We start from the raw sequence: 15,436 nt of genomic DNA on the forward strand, positions 1-15,436 counted from the left end.
TTTGGAGAAGTTGACGAATCTTAACATTAACCAGAGAAATAAGGCTGGTATTGCATAAAACAAAGAGGAAAGAGAATGTTTCTACATTCTTTTAGAAACTTGTCGTATGAATTTTCCTTGCGAACATGGCCAGGCGCTTGGGCATTCTGACCTCCTAGGCATTCTTCCCTGAGGAATGAGAAAGAGGTCTGACATTCACTCCACAAACATTTCTTAAGATTATTGTGGTCCAGGCACAGGTTTAGAAGCTGGGGTCATAATGGTGAATAAGAACAGGTTAGCTCCTGCTCTCATGGAGAATAGATTATATTCCAAGAGAAAGACCGTGAGCCAGTAATATTCACAAATATTATGTGTGAATTCGGACAATGGTACATCCTAGGACAGAGATGAAACAGGGCAATAGGACAGTGAGTTCCAGGAACACAGGCTGGTCAGTGAAGGCCTCTCTGAGAAGCAACTGTCTGAATATTGATACGCGTCTTGTAGATTTGGGAGAAGAATGTTTCAAGCAGAGGGCATAGCAAGTATAAGTCCAGGAGTACGGTGTGTTGAGAAACAGAGAAAGACGATGCAGCTGTAAGTGGTGAGTGAGGAGAGGGCAGTCAGAGCTGTGGGCAAAGGTCAGCTCTCTGTTGGCCAGGGCAAGAGGTGTGAATATCATTCTAAGTGCCATGAGGAAGCATTGGAGGGATTTTCAGCCTGGGAGTGAGCATTTTAAAGATATCTTTGGTGGCTCCATGGAAAATGGATTGAACCTGTAAAGACTGAACCTATTCTAGCCTGAAACTAATATGAACCAGAGTATGTTTCTCATTGCTCTGCTCCTGTGGAGACCCACAGGAGGAATAGAATTAAGGAGATATAATTAAAGAGGGGCGTGAGGACACCCTGGTTCCCATGGAATTACAAAATCCATTAGGTTTTTGCCTCTTTGTTTCCTTAGCCTTCAGCGAGCTACCTGGCATCCAGGAACTGCTCAGTGATCATTTCCCCAGTAAGCCAATATCAGGGCATGAAGGTATGTTCAGGACCTTCTTTTCTGCCTCTCCCCTCTCAGATGCTTCATTGTTTTTCTCTGTCCCGCAGCCTCTTCCCAGAATGAGGCCACCTAAGAGTTGGCTGACTCCTTAGCTGCTTCTCAAGGGAAACCGTGCTGAGTAGAGCCGGCCGGAGAAGGAGCAAGAGGTGACTCACAGCGTCGCAGGCTTTGTCTCCCAGGGCACCTTCTGCCAAAGGAAATGGCAGAATCTAGATTCATGGGCCTTCCCTATCTCCAATGCCCAAATCCTCATGGGAAGGTGATCTGGTAAAGAAACAACATGTGGCCTTAGGTCGTTAACCGTAACATGGGCTTTTATGGCCCATGGACACACACATCCACTCTACATTTATATATTCACATATCCCAATGGGAAAGATTAAACTGTCCATAGGCAACTCGCTTCATGCAGCTTTTAGATGATGTTGGTGTCCTGTCATATCTTGAGATTGCACCACCTCCACCTCCACAGTCCTGAGGTCTCATTTGCTTCTTCAGCGCCAAGGGCCAGGAGTGAGCTGGCCCCTGACTGTCAGAGTCAAAAGGTGGATCCCAGGCCAAAGTAGGAGAGGAGATGGGAAAGTGAGATTTAGTGAAGCAGCCATGATTTCATTAACTGTAATTGGATTCTCCAGGTATTTTATAACCACTGAAGCGCAAGGAGCAGAGGAAAAGCTTAAGGAGGAATGCAGGGCATGTCAGATCCACCACTGGACAGCCCCCACGTGGTGCCTACTCCGGTGAGGAGCACAGCCCAGCAGGAATTCCAGACATTCTCCTAACCCCAGGGCTTACGGAGGCTGGCTGTGCTGGCAAGAATGTCTTGGCTCAAAAAGGGAAGTGGTCAGAATATGGGGGTTTCTTTGGGAGATGGGGAGTCACGGCCTTTGGATCCATGCAGTGTTTATCATTGCAGAGGCCAGGAGGAGGTTCTGCAGTGGTTTTTCCTCCATGTCAGACGTGGAGGAAGGTCAAGAGAAGGTTCGGTTTGAATAGTCCTGTGCATATATTCAACTTGATTTGCAATTACAGGCTTACCTTGTTTTATTGCACCTTACTTATTGTGCCTCAAAGATGTTACGTTTGTTTGTTTGTTTGTTTGTTTGTTTTTATTGAAGGCAAGCTACTCCACCAGTAGAAAGGTTATGACATTATTGCTGTATTTACGTGTGGTGGTCGGGAATGGAACCACAATATCTCTGAGGTAGGCCCATAACGCTCTTTATCAGGGCTGGTGAAATGCAAATTTCCCACCCTTCTCTGTCCCACCCTTCAGTGGACAGAGAGAAAACGAAATGTTTAACAAGCTGCCAGGCCTTTAGAAATAAAGGCAGAGAAGAAGGGATAGAAAATGTACACATAGACGACAAAAAATAAATAAGTAAAAGACATGTTTTCCGTGCTGTACGTTGGGCTCAGACTAAACATAGGAGTGAAACTCATTCTAGAAGAACTGGCATAATCAAGAGCTGGGCATGATAGATTGTTGGAATGAAGGACTTGCTTGTCTTCTGTGTCTCCATTTTGCTTTCACAGCCCCCCACACACCTAAATGCAAATCAGTGGGCACTGAACACTTTGCATCCCTTTGATGGTTGTGTTTGGAGTGGCTACTGTAGGTCAGACCCTGGGGGTAGGTGCTAGTTCTACGGAAGGTCGAACCGTGGGTCGAACCATGGTGCTGTCTCCTGGAGTCCAGTCTAAGGAAAACAAGAAAACGGACCTCTTGATACAGAGTGAGCAACGGACAGGTCAGCCCGGGTGCGATGCAAGCACCAAAAGGGTCTCTGGGCGAGACTGGGGGATCAGAGGCTTCTTCCAGGAGTGGAAGTGGAGCAGAGAAAAGAAAGAGGGGTCGGGGGAGAACAGTGGCCCTGCCACTGCCTGCCCCCTGGGGACTTGGCCTGTCCCTGAGGAGGAGTTGCGTCTGCCAATAGATGCTGCGCGTTGCTGGGCCCTGTGCTGGTCATTTCAGCTTCAGGCCACACTTCCTGGCCCTGCTCCACTTGGCCAGTCTTCATGGCACAGAGCCTGGTGAAAGGTTAATGGTAAGATAATGACCTCAGGCCTCCCAGCTGCCCTCGGGTCTGTCACGGACACTTAGCTCTGCAGCCAGGGCCTTTGTGTGCCTCTTCTGGACCCGTTTATCCATCCGAGGTCATTGTGGCTGCCGGCTCTTTTCTTGTCACTCCTTCTTCTTCCCCCATGTACCCAAGTAGCCCTCTATTTAGCATTTTCAGAAATGCTTTATTTTAACCAGAGAATGTAGACCCACACATCCTGGAAATGCATTTATCTCGGAGCTGTTTGAAATTTGGCATTGGTCACCGCAAAAGCTGGTGCCCCGAATCCTCATCCCCTTTAGCAAGCCTCCTGAAATTAATGTCACCTGGCTCCATGTCTTCAAAATCCGTGTTCACCTTCGCCGGCAGTGGTACTCCTTTCTAGGCCTCTCCGAGAGACAGCAGAACACATTGTAATCCTGCCCTCCTGGCCCAAGCCCGCAAAACCTTTGCTACTCTAGTTCATCATCTGTGAAATGGTGCCCTTTCACTTGTGATTGTGCAGATAAAGTGCAATGACAAGCACAGGTTGCGGAGCACAGTGTCCTGCCCGCGGGGAAGATTGAATCAGTGACAGAATCATCATTATTACCATTGTGACTATTGATGGCTGTCCTGTTTTTATCACTCGCTTTTATGTACTAGCTGTTGAGCTGCTAGTTAATGAGTGGGAAGTGAGATGATCTTCTACTCCTTTTGAAGCACGAGGTGCCTCGGTACATGTATTTATCAATTAATTTATGCAGGTAGCAGTTACCAACTGGGCCAAGTTTAAAGTTCTGAGCTGGCAGCAGATGTTTAGGGTAGGGATGGGGTGAGGGAGTTGGACATGATACGGGATTTTATCCCGTGTGTTCAAGATGGGATGTTGGATTCCGAACATCCTTCGGGCTCTCTCTTCTTCCCTGTGCAAAGCAGGTAAAATCATGTCCACCTCCCAGTGTGGCTGTGAAGCTTAAATGAGGTAATGTGTGTGTGAGAGAGTCAGTACCTCCCTCCCACGGGGGCCTCACACCCCAGCCAGAGCCCACCCCCCTCACTTGACTATATTGAAATGGATTTTAAGTGGACATAAAAAGGTGACGGTCTTGCGTGGACAGCCAAGCGTGAAAGGGGGTGAGTACAAATGCCTGCCCCTGATTGGTGCTGAGCAATACTCTCTTGGTGGACAGCTTGGGATGGGAAGCTTCATTCTGAGGAACATAACAAGGAAATTCCTAATCCTTGACATGGCTGGGTGCCTGGAGCTTCTAGCAGCAGGGAATGCTCGAAGGCAGAGAACTGCCCATGTGAGGCATCACACCACCTCCAAATAGTGAACGCCTTTCCATTTGGGGGGCGGGGGGCGGGGGTGCATTGAGTGTCCCTGGGGCTGCAGCCAGTCTGGTCAGCCATACCCAGTACCACACTTCAGCATAGCTCACCTGCATTTATCTCACCCCAGGACCTGTACCCCATTCATGTGCGGAAAGACTATGAGCAGGTGGCGTGAAGAAACTGAGGCTCAGTGGGTCTGGGAACTTCTCAGAGACCACAGGGGCCTATTCTTTTCCGTATGTAGCTTACAAGCCAACAAATAGAGATAGTATGGTGGCCAGCTAGACCCATTTTTCAGCTACGTGATTGGCTCCCACTCAGTATGTTTCGCAGTTCAAAGTTGAGCCTTGGACTCATTTCATATTATTACATGTTACGGACTTTTGAGTCTTCTCAAAAAACAAAAAAGAAAAAGAAAACCACCCCAAAATTGAAATTTTAAGTGTTAAATCTGTAAAGGCCAATAACGGGTCTATGGCACCATGGTTTGTAAGTAACAGAGCATGGCCACCTTGGATGGAACTCCTGGTGTGACATGGGGCAGAGTTGTATGTAGGAGAGAGACTCTTTTTAAATGGTAGTTGGTTGTTGCTCCTGCTTGAAACTGGGTGAACTGCTTAGGACTTCACTCCATCAGAAATGTCATTTCCAGACCCTGCACTTGGGTGGGCTCACCGAGGGTGCAGCATGATGTCGTCAAAATCAAAGACCCTTCAGAATCAGAAAGCCTGATCTTGGAGCCCTGATGGCTCCATAGTGGTCACCGACATGGGCAGGGTTATTGGACTCTCAACTTAGTGCTCCCCTGTGTAGCTTTTACCAAGTCCTGAAGCGTCCATTGGTGACGTGCCATTCTTCTGCTTGAGCCCTTCAGAGGCTCGTGACCACCCACACAGGATCATGTCTGAGCTCGAGGAGATCTCACACAAAGTCTTTCCAATGGGACCCCACCAGTATCAGCAACCTCACCCCCCTCTACTCCCGGCCTCGCCCACCCCAGACGAGGTGGGTTCTCTCACTCTGGTGCTGTTGTTCCTGCCATGCTATCTCTACCCTCAGAAGCGCCTATCACCTCCTCTTAGCCCTTTTCCAGGCTGACTCTTGCTCCTGCTTTAATACTTATCTCAGAGTCTCCCTTCCTCCAGAAGAAACCCCTGATGTCCCTCTCCCCACCAAAGCCAGGCTGTGGCCCGTGTTTCTCCTCTCTACATAATCCCCACCTCATGCCTCCATCCTGCCATTTCCCTCACTTAATAATAATCGTTCGATAATACATCTGCCTTGTCACTGGACCGTCAGTTCCTTGAATAGTACCTGACACATGATAGGCATGCAACTCATGTTTGTCGGATGAACAAAAAAAAAGGACAGAGGAAATGTTCACGGATTTCGTCGTATTCCCCGTATCCCAGTGCACTTTACAGAACTACACCAGTCGTACGTTGTTTGTGTTTTCTTTATGTTTTTCTTCGGGGATGTGATTCAAGCCTGGGTGTAAGCAAAGAACATTAAGTACTTATGAGGATGGGAGCTGGACTGGGAGCGGATCAGCTGTCGATGTAGAGTTACTTGATAAGTAAATACTTGAGACAAACTGTACCAACATCGTGAGGAGACTAGGACTGTGTGACTACGGAGATGAGAGGCTGGATCCCTTGCTGCTTCCCTATCGTCTTTGATTAGCAAAATGGAAAACGTGCATGCTACAGAGGAATTGTGGGAACCACGGGAGGACCTGTGGGCACCCTGCTCCAGCAATATCCCTGTCTGCGTAGCTTTTGATAAGAAGGTCAAATCCTGTGAATTAGAAGCTGCTTTTCCATTGTGATTCACAGCTTCTGTTTTCATTTTAAGGGGTCTGCCCCACATGTCTTCCTGGCTGTCTTTGGGAATCGTTCTTTTCTTTTTATTGTTACTGGTTTTTAAAAATGTATTTATTCCTCTCGTCCTGATATAATTTACTGCAATACCTTGTGATGGCGCAGTGTGTTACAGTTTATACTGTGTGGACATGATCTCACTTGATCTACTCTGAGGCTCAGAGACGTTCAGTAATGTGCACAGGGTCACATAGAAAGTAGTGGGTCCAGAACCCAATTCCTCACACAGGTTTTCTAAGTTCACGTCGGCTGTATTTTCCGTTATATTCTATTGCCGCCCTTTAGCCGAAATGATAATACAGTGTTTCCCCGAAAATAAGACTTAGCTGGACCATCAGCTCTAATACATCTTTTGGAGCAAAAATTAATATAAGACCCAGTATTGTATTACATTACATTATATTATATTATATTATATTATATTATATTATATTATATTATATTATATTATATTAAAGACCTGATCTTATTTTAATATAACATCTTATATTAATTTTTGCTCCAAAAGACGCATGAGAGCTGATGGTCCAGCCAGGTCTTATTATCAGGGAAACATGGTAGCTACCATATATGGATTGCTTCTAATGTGCCCAGGCTTTACTCAACATATATCCTTTAATTCTCACAATGTAAGTGTGACCCGCATTTTGCCAACCAGGAAACTAAGATTTAGAGAACTTTTCCAAGATCACTGAACTTGAAAATAGCAAAGCTGAAATTCGAACCCAGGTTTGGCTGTCTCTAAAGCTGCTTAACAACTAAGCTTTTAATTACTAAGCTCTTAACTACCATGCCAGTGCGTCTCAAAATTTAGGGGGTGCATCATAATTACCTGGAGGGCTTTTTAATACACAGAATTCTGGCCCTTCTCCCAGAGTTCCTGATCAAGCGGACCTGGGTGAGCCTGAGAATTTACATTTCCACCAAGTGTACTGATGATGCTATTGGCTGGGAGGGTGCACCTGAGAACCCCTGCACTAGGCCACACTGTCCCCCTTCCCCGGTTCCACTGAATTGCTGCCAGCAAAAATGTGTTTCATATGGAGGGGAAGGACTTTCATTATGCTTTCTTACATGGCCCATTTTAAATGGGGTGTATCCCATTCATTACCTGATACAACTTTAAGGAGAAGATGGAATTGTACTGGTTTCTAGGTTAAATTTTTGTTGCATTTTTCTTTACAGTCGTTTATGAAAACTGTTCTCTGGGTGTCATCACCTATACAGTGGGGGAACTTAATGCCCATCTGAAAAGGGTAACAGAACCATTTATTAATTAAAGCTGTAAGTTCTCTGAGATTAGTTGCCTCCCTCATCCAGTCACGTTCTTCCTTAGGATATCGTGGGTTAATTATCTCTTGTTTTTAAGAAGTTCATGATTTTGATGTGGTTTACATTTCTAAACTTAAGTAATATCGGGGAGAATTAATCCTTTCAAAAAGATTGCCCCCTCTCACTTGATCTGTCATCTCCCCATTTTTTCCCCAAACCCTGTCCACTGGTAATCACTCGTCTGTCCTCCATTCCTGTAACGTTATTTCATGAATGCTCTATAAATGGAATAATGTGGTCTCTATCTTTTGAGATTGGCTTTTTTACTTAGCTTAATTTCCTTCAGCTGGTTGTGTGTATCAATAGTTCATTTCGTTTTATTGCTGAGAAGTATTCTAGGCTACAGATGTACCACAGTTTGTTGAATCATTTACCCCTTGAAGGACATTTGGATGCTTTCCAGCTTGAGGCTATTAAGGATAACACTGCTGTGAACATCCGTGGATAAGTTTCTGCGTGAAGATAAGTTTGCATTTCTCTGGGACAGATGCCCAGGAGTGCAATTGATGGGTCACGTGCGAAGCCCCTTTTTAGTTTTAAAAGAAACGGGCGAATCATTTTCCACTGTGGCTGTACCACCTTCCCTTCCCAGCAGTGATATATTAGGGTTCCAGTTTGTCTGCAGCCTCATCAGCTCCTGTTATCATCTGTCGTTTTGAGTAGAGAGAAGTGGTATATCACTGTGGTTTTCATCACCATCTCCCCAATGACGAATTATGTGGAGCATCTTTTCGTGTGATTATTAGCACTTTGTGTTTTTTCTTTGGAACAATATCTCTTCAAATCCTTCATCCGTTTTAAAATGGTAGGATTTGTCTTTTTATTGTTGAATCTAAGAGGTCTTTAACTATTCCAGATAAATTTCCCGTCTCGGATTTCTGATTTGCAAATATTTTCTTTCTATGGGTGGTCTTTTCACTGTCTTGATGGGAGATGGGACAGAGGGAGCCCAGCCTTCCTGACGGTTCTTGCCTGAACTTGTAGGAGGGGGAGCTGGTAGGCATTGGTAATGGAACGGGACGTGGCTCCAATGCCCCAGCTGCTCAGTTCTTGCCGAGAGTTGGTGGATTCTCAGGAACGAATGTTTTTCTATTTGTCAGTATGCCCTTAGGACAATGTTCAGAAGCTTTCAATGAATTTTTTTCAATAATTATTTTTACCAGTTTAATTGATGTTTGACTGTGGCGAGTGGCCACTGAGTTCCTGACTGAGGGCATCTGGAAGGCCAGTGTTCCACAGTGTGCTTTGTACAGAGTGTACTATGCACGTACCCCCAGGTGGTATTTTCATTACGCCTTCGCTTCTCCTCAGCCTTTTTTCTCCTTAGTGGGTGATCCTTTGGTAGGTCTGGCAACCAGAGAAGGATCTCTCCACAGCACTTGCAAAACAGGAACAATGCCTGGAACATAGTATTTCTTGAAAAAATGACTGCATAAATGAATGAGTTAAGCATCTAGAAGGAAGGAGGTGTGGGGTGTGTGAGAACGTGAAAAGGGAGGGAGGGAGGCCCACAGAAGTTGTGAGTGGGAGGGCACCAAACACACTGTGGCTTAACAGGAACCGTTGCCCGTCGTCTTGTGGGGCGTCAGTCAGTTATAACACAGTAGTATTTATAAGCTCGTTGTCTCTAGAGCATAGAAGAGAGGCTGGTTCATGGACTGGGCATGGTTAGAAATCTGAAAATCATTGTTGCAAGTTATGCATGTATGAGTATATGTTCCACATACGTCTTTGCGTGTCATTATGAATATACATATTAAACACGTTGTGTATTACAGGCATGCACACACATATATACAGTAGTTACGGGAGGCTTTGGAGAAGTGGGGTGTTCTCAAAGGTCATTCTTCTTTCTTACCTCAAAATGATAACATAAAGAATATAGGATGTTCAAACTATCTTTAGTCTTCTGGCCCAGCTGGCCCATTTTGCAGATGACAAAACAGAGGCTCAGAAAGCTCATGTGTTGTGTTCATAATGTCACGTCTGCCTAGTGGGTTCCTGATGCTTGCAAGAATACTCATCCCACGTCTCTTGTTAACCTGTTACGTGAACGAACACAAGCTTTAATCACATAAGCTTCATTGGCTGTGTCAGCGAATACTCGTTCTAGACAACCACTTAAAAATCAACACTCAGGCATAACTGTCATTTGAGTTTCTCCTCTAACTTCTCTGCTTTTCCTGTCCCTCCACTCCTTACCTAAAGTAAATTCTGCAACTGGCAACTTTGAAACGTGTTACAATCCAGACCCTTAATAGGGTTTTACATTTTTAGCAGCTTAATGATGAGGATGTAGGATCTTCCATGCTGGTCCCTCAGGGGTTTCTATTCTTGGCATTTCTTAAACTTTGCAGTAGCCTGAAGTATATTTGACCTTTTTATATGAAAAAACTTAAGTTTAAACTTTGTGTGTGTGTGTGTGTGTGTGTGTGTACACATGTATTTCCCTCTTCTCCATCGATTAGTTAGAAATTTAGACATTATCAACAATTGAGCTTAAAAATACTTGTCAATATTTTCCCTCTGTTTGGTGAGGAAAAAAGAAGCCATTCCCGTCATAATTTAATATTTTCTTCCTTAACAAAATTTGAACCCTGTTAAAAATCTTTTCTATTTTGAAGTCTATTTTGCGGTTTAATTAATGCATCTAGGGTTTTTATTTTACTCTCAGTGGAGATATCTTAATCCATTCATAGTGACCTTTTCTTGTGCAAATTAGTTGTACACGCTTGTTTAAGCAAATGGTCCTTTGCATGATGTCTCTTCTTAATGACGGGTTTATAATTGAAAATTGGCTTACTCCCATATGCCTCGTTTGTATGAGAATGTAAAAATAGATGTGGACTTTAAAAATATAAATGTATATATCAGTATCCCAAAAAGAGGAGGGAAGTATCCAGTGCCTTCAGGCTATGATTAAATTAGACTATTAAGAGTCAGAAAATGCTGATGACATATGCTGCTGTCAAAGTCACACCTGTCTGATGAGCACTGGAAGCTCTTGAAAAATGAGAGTGATTTCATCTTAACTCTGAGAATCTGGGCCTTCACAGGAAACCAGTCATCTCCAGTTTCCCAAGTTTTCCTAAATTCACAGTGAACTTGAAAGTTTGTGTTTGTGGAATGTGTTTGCAGAGAAATCACTTTTAAAGGGATAACCTTAAAGGAAACGAAATGCTCCTTATCTTTCCTGCACTTCATCAGCATAAAGAGACAGGTGACACTCATGTTATATTTTCCATTGTTTTCAAGTGCAAAAATAGTGTAACACCAGAAATGGTATGTGTGTGTGAAAGAAACAATCATCTCATCTGTGGCCCAGTTCCCTGCATCCCCTATTATTTTATTTTTATTTTTTTAAAGACTTTTTATTAGGGAAGGGGAACAGGACTTTATTGGGGAGCAGTGTGTACTTCCAGGCCTTTTTCCAAGTCAAGTTGTTGTCCTTTCAATCTTAGTTGTGGAGGGCGCAGTTCAGCTCCAGGTCCAGTTGCCATTGCTAGTTGCAGGGGGCTCTGCCCACCATCCCTTGCTGGAGTCGAGGAGTCGAACCAGCAACCTTGTGGTTGAGAGGACGCGCTCCAACCAACTGAGCCATCTGGCCACGGGGGAGCAAGCGGCAGCTCATTGACTTCATTCTAGTTGCAGAGGGCGCAGCTCGCTGGCCCATGTGGGAATTGAACCGGCAGCCCCGTTGCCCAGAGCTTGCGCTCTAACCAACTGAGCCACCCGTCCGTCCCCCCTATTATTTTGTTTTTCTCTTGATATTTCTCTTTCCCCATTTCTTAGGCTCCTTCCCCTATAGGTCATGCCAGCCACTCTTACACGGGAATATTTGTCTGGGGTAACGGAATGTTAGTGGTTAAATGTAGTAACTCCAGGTTGAAGGAGACTATGAATGCTGTTTTGTACTGCAATGGAGGTTCCCTGAGTAGATTTTAATAGCATGGTTTTATGGGCGCGGGACAAGAGCAGTGTTAGTTTGGTGAACGACTCAGCATTAAAAAAAAGAACAACTAGCAGTGATTCTTTTTTTTTTTTTTTTTAAGCTAATGGGGACAACACATTTCATCAACACACAAAAAATCTGGTTTTGTAAGCAAAGTCTGAGCAAGCCAAATTGTTACTGGGACCTTCAGACTTGTTTTCTATGCATTGTTTGCAAATGGCCTTGATTGTTTTGTCCCACATGAAGGTTCACATTTGTTCTCCATGCAACAGCCCCCACCCATCCATGGAAAAGTGAGAATAGCCCACCCAGTGTATTTCCCTAGTTGCTCTGGGAATTTCATGCAGGTGTGTGCCCACAGGTGTGCCTTCACCCCCCTCCACCCCCCCCCCATGATTCCTAACAGGTCTTTGTTCACTGATGTCTCCTTCTCTCCTTTTAGGTATGATTATCGGGAAATGCTGCACAATGCCACTTTCTGTCTGGTTCCTCGTGGTCGCAGGCTCGGGTCCTTCAGGTTCTTGGAGGCTCTGCAGGTAAGAGACCCAGAATATGGCTGAGGACTAAAGGCAGACTGGGTAGGTTGAACCTTAGCATTTCTCCTGGGATCTAAACAGAAGGCGTGGTTTGCCTTGAAAACCTGAAATCTGTTTTCCCAAGAACGTCTGCAATGTTTTTCATAAGTGGGGGGCGCAGGGAGGACTTACTCCCTGCCTTTGGACGTGAGAAGATTTAGTGGTTGTACCATCAGGGAGGCTGGGTTCCTCAGGGACATGTCTGCAAACACAGGGAGGATCTGACCGCCCCCAGGCAGCCTAGCTGGACCCCTCGCAGAGATCCTGCTCTTTTCATGGAAGCCAGTCTCAGGAGCAATGGAAATGGCTTATGGGTGGTACTCCCCAAAAGCAAATTGTCTGCTCTGTCCCCACTGCCAGTCGTTGCTCAGTTCATCTAAACTGTGAGTGTGATTCCCAGCAGGGTGGTGCTACTCACTCAGCCCAGCTCTTCCGAGGTTCTGTGGTTCAGAGGTCCTGGCTGCAGCTCCGGGACCTCTGTGGAGTCTCTGTTTATTAACCTCGCTCTGCAGAAATGCCTTCTCCTATTGAGACAGCTGTCCAGGTTTCCCACCTGGAAGCTGCAGCCAGCCTTCCTGGAGTGCCCGAAAGCGTGCTCTCCACCTCTCCATTCCTCATCCCCTTTCTGCTATGTACGTTCCTCCTCTGCGCTCTGCACCTTGCCTGAATCTGTGCTTTTATCGGTGCTTCTTAACTCTCAGGATTCTCCCCTGTGCTCCCACGGAAGAGGTCCCTTCTCTTGAAAGCCTTTTCCAGCATACTCTGTGTGTTCTGCGAAGCATACCATCACTGAGCCTCTTGGGATGTTGCATGGACCATTGTCCTCTGGTTTGGATTACGAGTTATCTGGAGCCAAAATGTTGTCACTAGCTTGGTGTTTCCTGGCTGTTAGATCACTGTGCAGGTAGTAAACTGGGGCAGCTGGTTTGGATCCTTCCACACTGAAGGGAGCAAATTTCTGGTTCAGGCGTTTGCAAAGCATGGGGAAGGTATATACCCTGTGATAGTTACATCCACAAAATGCTTTGTCAGGAATGCTGAGCCCTATTCTACGCTCTATTGCTCATGACTTTGGGGTAAAGCCTTTGCAAGCAGACTTGTGGCAGTTACATTGACAAAACCGTTTATATTCAGGGTTGGTTTTATGCTAGGATTTTGTTGTTGAAAGATTTTGTTACAACAGTAAAACTCCTCCAGCGAGGGCCATCGTCTCCATGGAAGTAAGGTCAGCCAAACCATATACTAGAATAGAAATGGGGTTTTAGCATTCTAGGGCAAGACTTGCAAATACTAAAATCTCGGCTGAATACATAAAACCTTCATGTGACTTGATAACTCATAAAAGCTTACTTTCCTTCTGGCCTAAACAGTCCGGGATCCATGCAGTATATTGCCCCTGAATGGAACGCCCATGAAATGCCCCTGAATGGAATGGCTCCTGTTGTCGTTTCCGTTACACTCATGAAGTCCCCTTCTTTTCACAGGCTGCCTGTGTCCCTGTGATGCTCAGCAATGGATGGGAGTTGCCATTCTCTGAAGTGATTAATTGGAACCAAGCTGCCGTCATAGGCGATGAAAGATTGTTATTACAGGTAAGGAAGGGGTTGTGGCCTTCCACAGATCAGTGGGTTATTACTGCCCCATCCAAACTTTCAAAGAAGATGAATCCAAAAGGTCAGCTCTATAAAGGAAATTTTATCAGGAGAAAATTGCCTGTGTCATGGCAAATATGAAGTCATTTAATATGACACTGTGCATTTTCCAACACAAAATCTGCCCGGGTCCAGGGAATATATGAGGAAAAGGAGAAGGTTGCAGGTAACAGGTATGAGCTTTGATGGTGAGCAGAGGTGTGTACATCCACCCCCTTCGATAGCCAGAATTTTTAGAAATTATACAAGAGAGGTTTTGTGCAATCCTACAACTTCGTATCCCTCTCCTCTGTTTCTGTGTTTACCTTCAGATTAATTTTCAGAAAGAGAGAGGCCCCTAGGGTTGATTCTTATAATTAGTGCTCTCATTGCTCAAATGTTCCACTCTGCATACCTGCACGAGTGTTATCTTTAAGATCTGTAATTGAAAGAGCAGCCTCTAATAAAAATGTTTTTCTAATGCATTTTTGGCCACTTAGATTTTTCAAAATTTAGTTTTATTGTGGGAAGGACACGTAATCTGAAACCTCTCTTAACCGATTTCGCAGTGTACGGTATGTTCTTATTGATATAGGTGCAGTGTTGTACAGCAGGTCTCTAGAGCATTCGTCTAGCTTAACTGAAACTTCATGCCGAGTGATGCCCTTTCCCTCCCCCCCAGCCCCTGGCAACCATCGTTGTACTCTTTAAGTCTACAAATTTGACTCTTTTAGATACCTCATACAAGTGGAATCATGCAGTGTTTGTCTTTCTGTGAGTGGTTTATTTTCCTTAGCATAAGGTCCTCGGAGTTCATCCACGTTGTCCTATATTGTGAAATGAAGACTTAATGTTGTTCAAACTTCCATAGTACCCGAAGCAATCTACAGATTCAGGGCACTCCCTATCAAAATCCGTGTGGCTTTTTTTTTTTTACAGAAATAGAAAGGCAATCCTAAAACTCATATGGACCACAAAAGACCTCATATAAGCCTAATCAATCTTGAGAAAGCAGAGCAAAGCTGGAAGCATCATATTTACTGATTTCATAATATATTACAAATCTACAGTCATCAACACAGCATGGTACCAGCATAAAGACAGACATACAAAGCAATGGAACAGAATACAGAGCCAAGAAATGAGTCCACATAAACATAGTGAACTAATTATTGACAAAGGTGTCTAATAAAAGTTTAAACTTCTCTAGAGCTGCCTGGGAGAGAGATAAAATACAGAGAATTCTGAGGGCCGCAATAGTTGGTCACTAAGGATTTCCCAAGCCCTGTTGTGCAATAATCTTTAGGTTCAACACAAATTGTCAGGCTCCTTCCTCTAAAATTATAGAATATTTTAATGCTTTTCTTTCATGGCATTGTGTACGTTATCTTGCATTACCAAAATATTTGTAGAATGATTTTTTTTTTAATGTCCTTTCTTTGCTACCCAGAAAATTAAGTTTCTAACTCGGTTGTTGATTCTCCTTCTGTGCTGCTGGCTGCCGTGCTAGTTGGCTGGGGAAGGGAGGCACTACTCTCCCTAAAGTAACAGGTGAAATATATGTAGCTGAGACGACTGTGCATTAGGTAAGCCAAGCTAAACACCACTCCCAAAGCATTCCTTCTGCCTGCTCCTCTAGTCTGA

At 44.6% G+C, this 15,436-nt stretch overlaps 1 protein-coding gene across 1 annotated transcript in view; it reads left to right on the plus strand.

The window, feature by feature from the left end:
* The window catches only part of EXT1 (exostosin glycosyltransferase 1), a 270,029-nt gene that overhangs the window by 224,413 nt on the left and 30,180 nt on the right, over positions 1 to 15,436 (plus strand). Inside the window, exons 2-3 of the mRNA XM_019714506.2 lie at positions 12,029 to 12,122; positions 13,646 to 13,753. Coding sequence (XP_019570065.1) covers positions 12,029 to 12,122; positions 13,646 to 13,753 — 202 coding nt within the window. The remainder of the gene's footprint in view (positions 1 to 12,028; positions 12,123 to 13,645; positions 13,754 to 15,436) is intronic.

Source organism: Rhinolophus sinicus, linkage group LG12 (genome assembly GCF_036562045.2).
Source record: "Rhinolophus sinicus isolate RSC01 linkage group LG12, ASM3656204v1, whole genome shotgun sequence".
In the NCBI taxonomy this organism is placed as follows: Eukaryota; Metazoa; Chordata; class Mammalia; order Chiroptera; family Rhinolophidae; genus Rhinolophus; species Rhinolophus sinicus.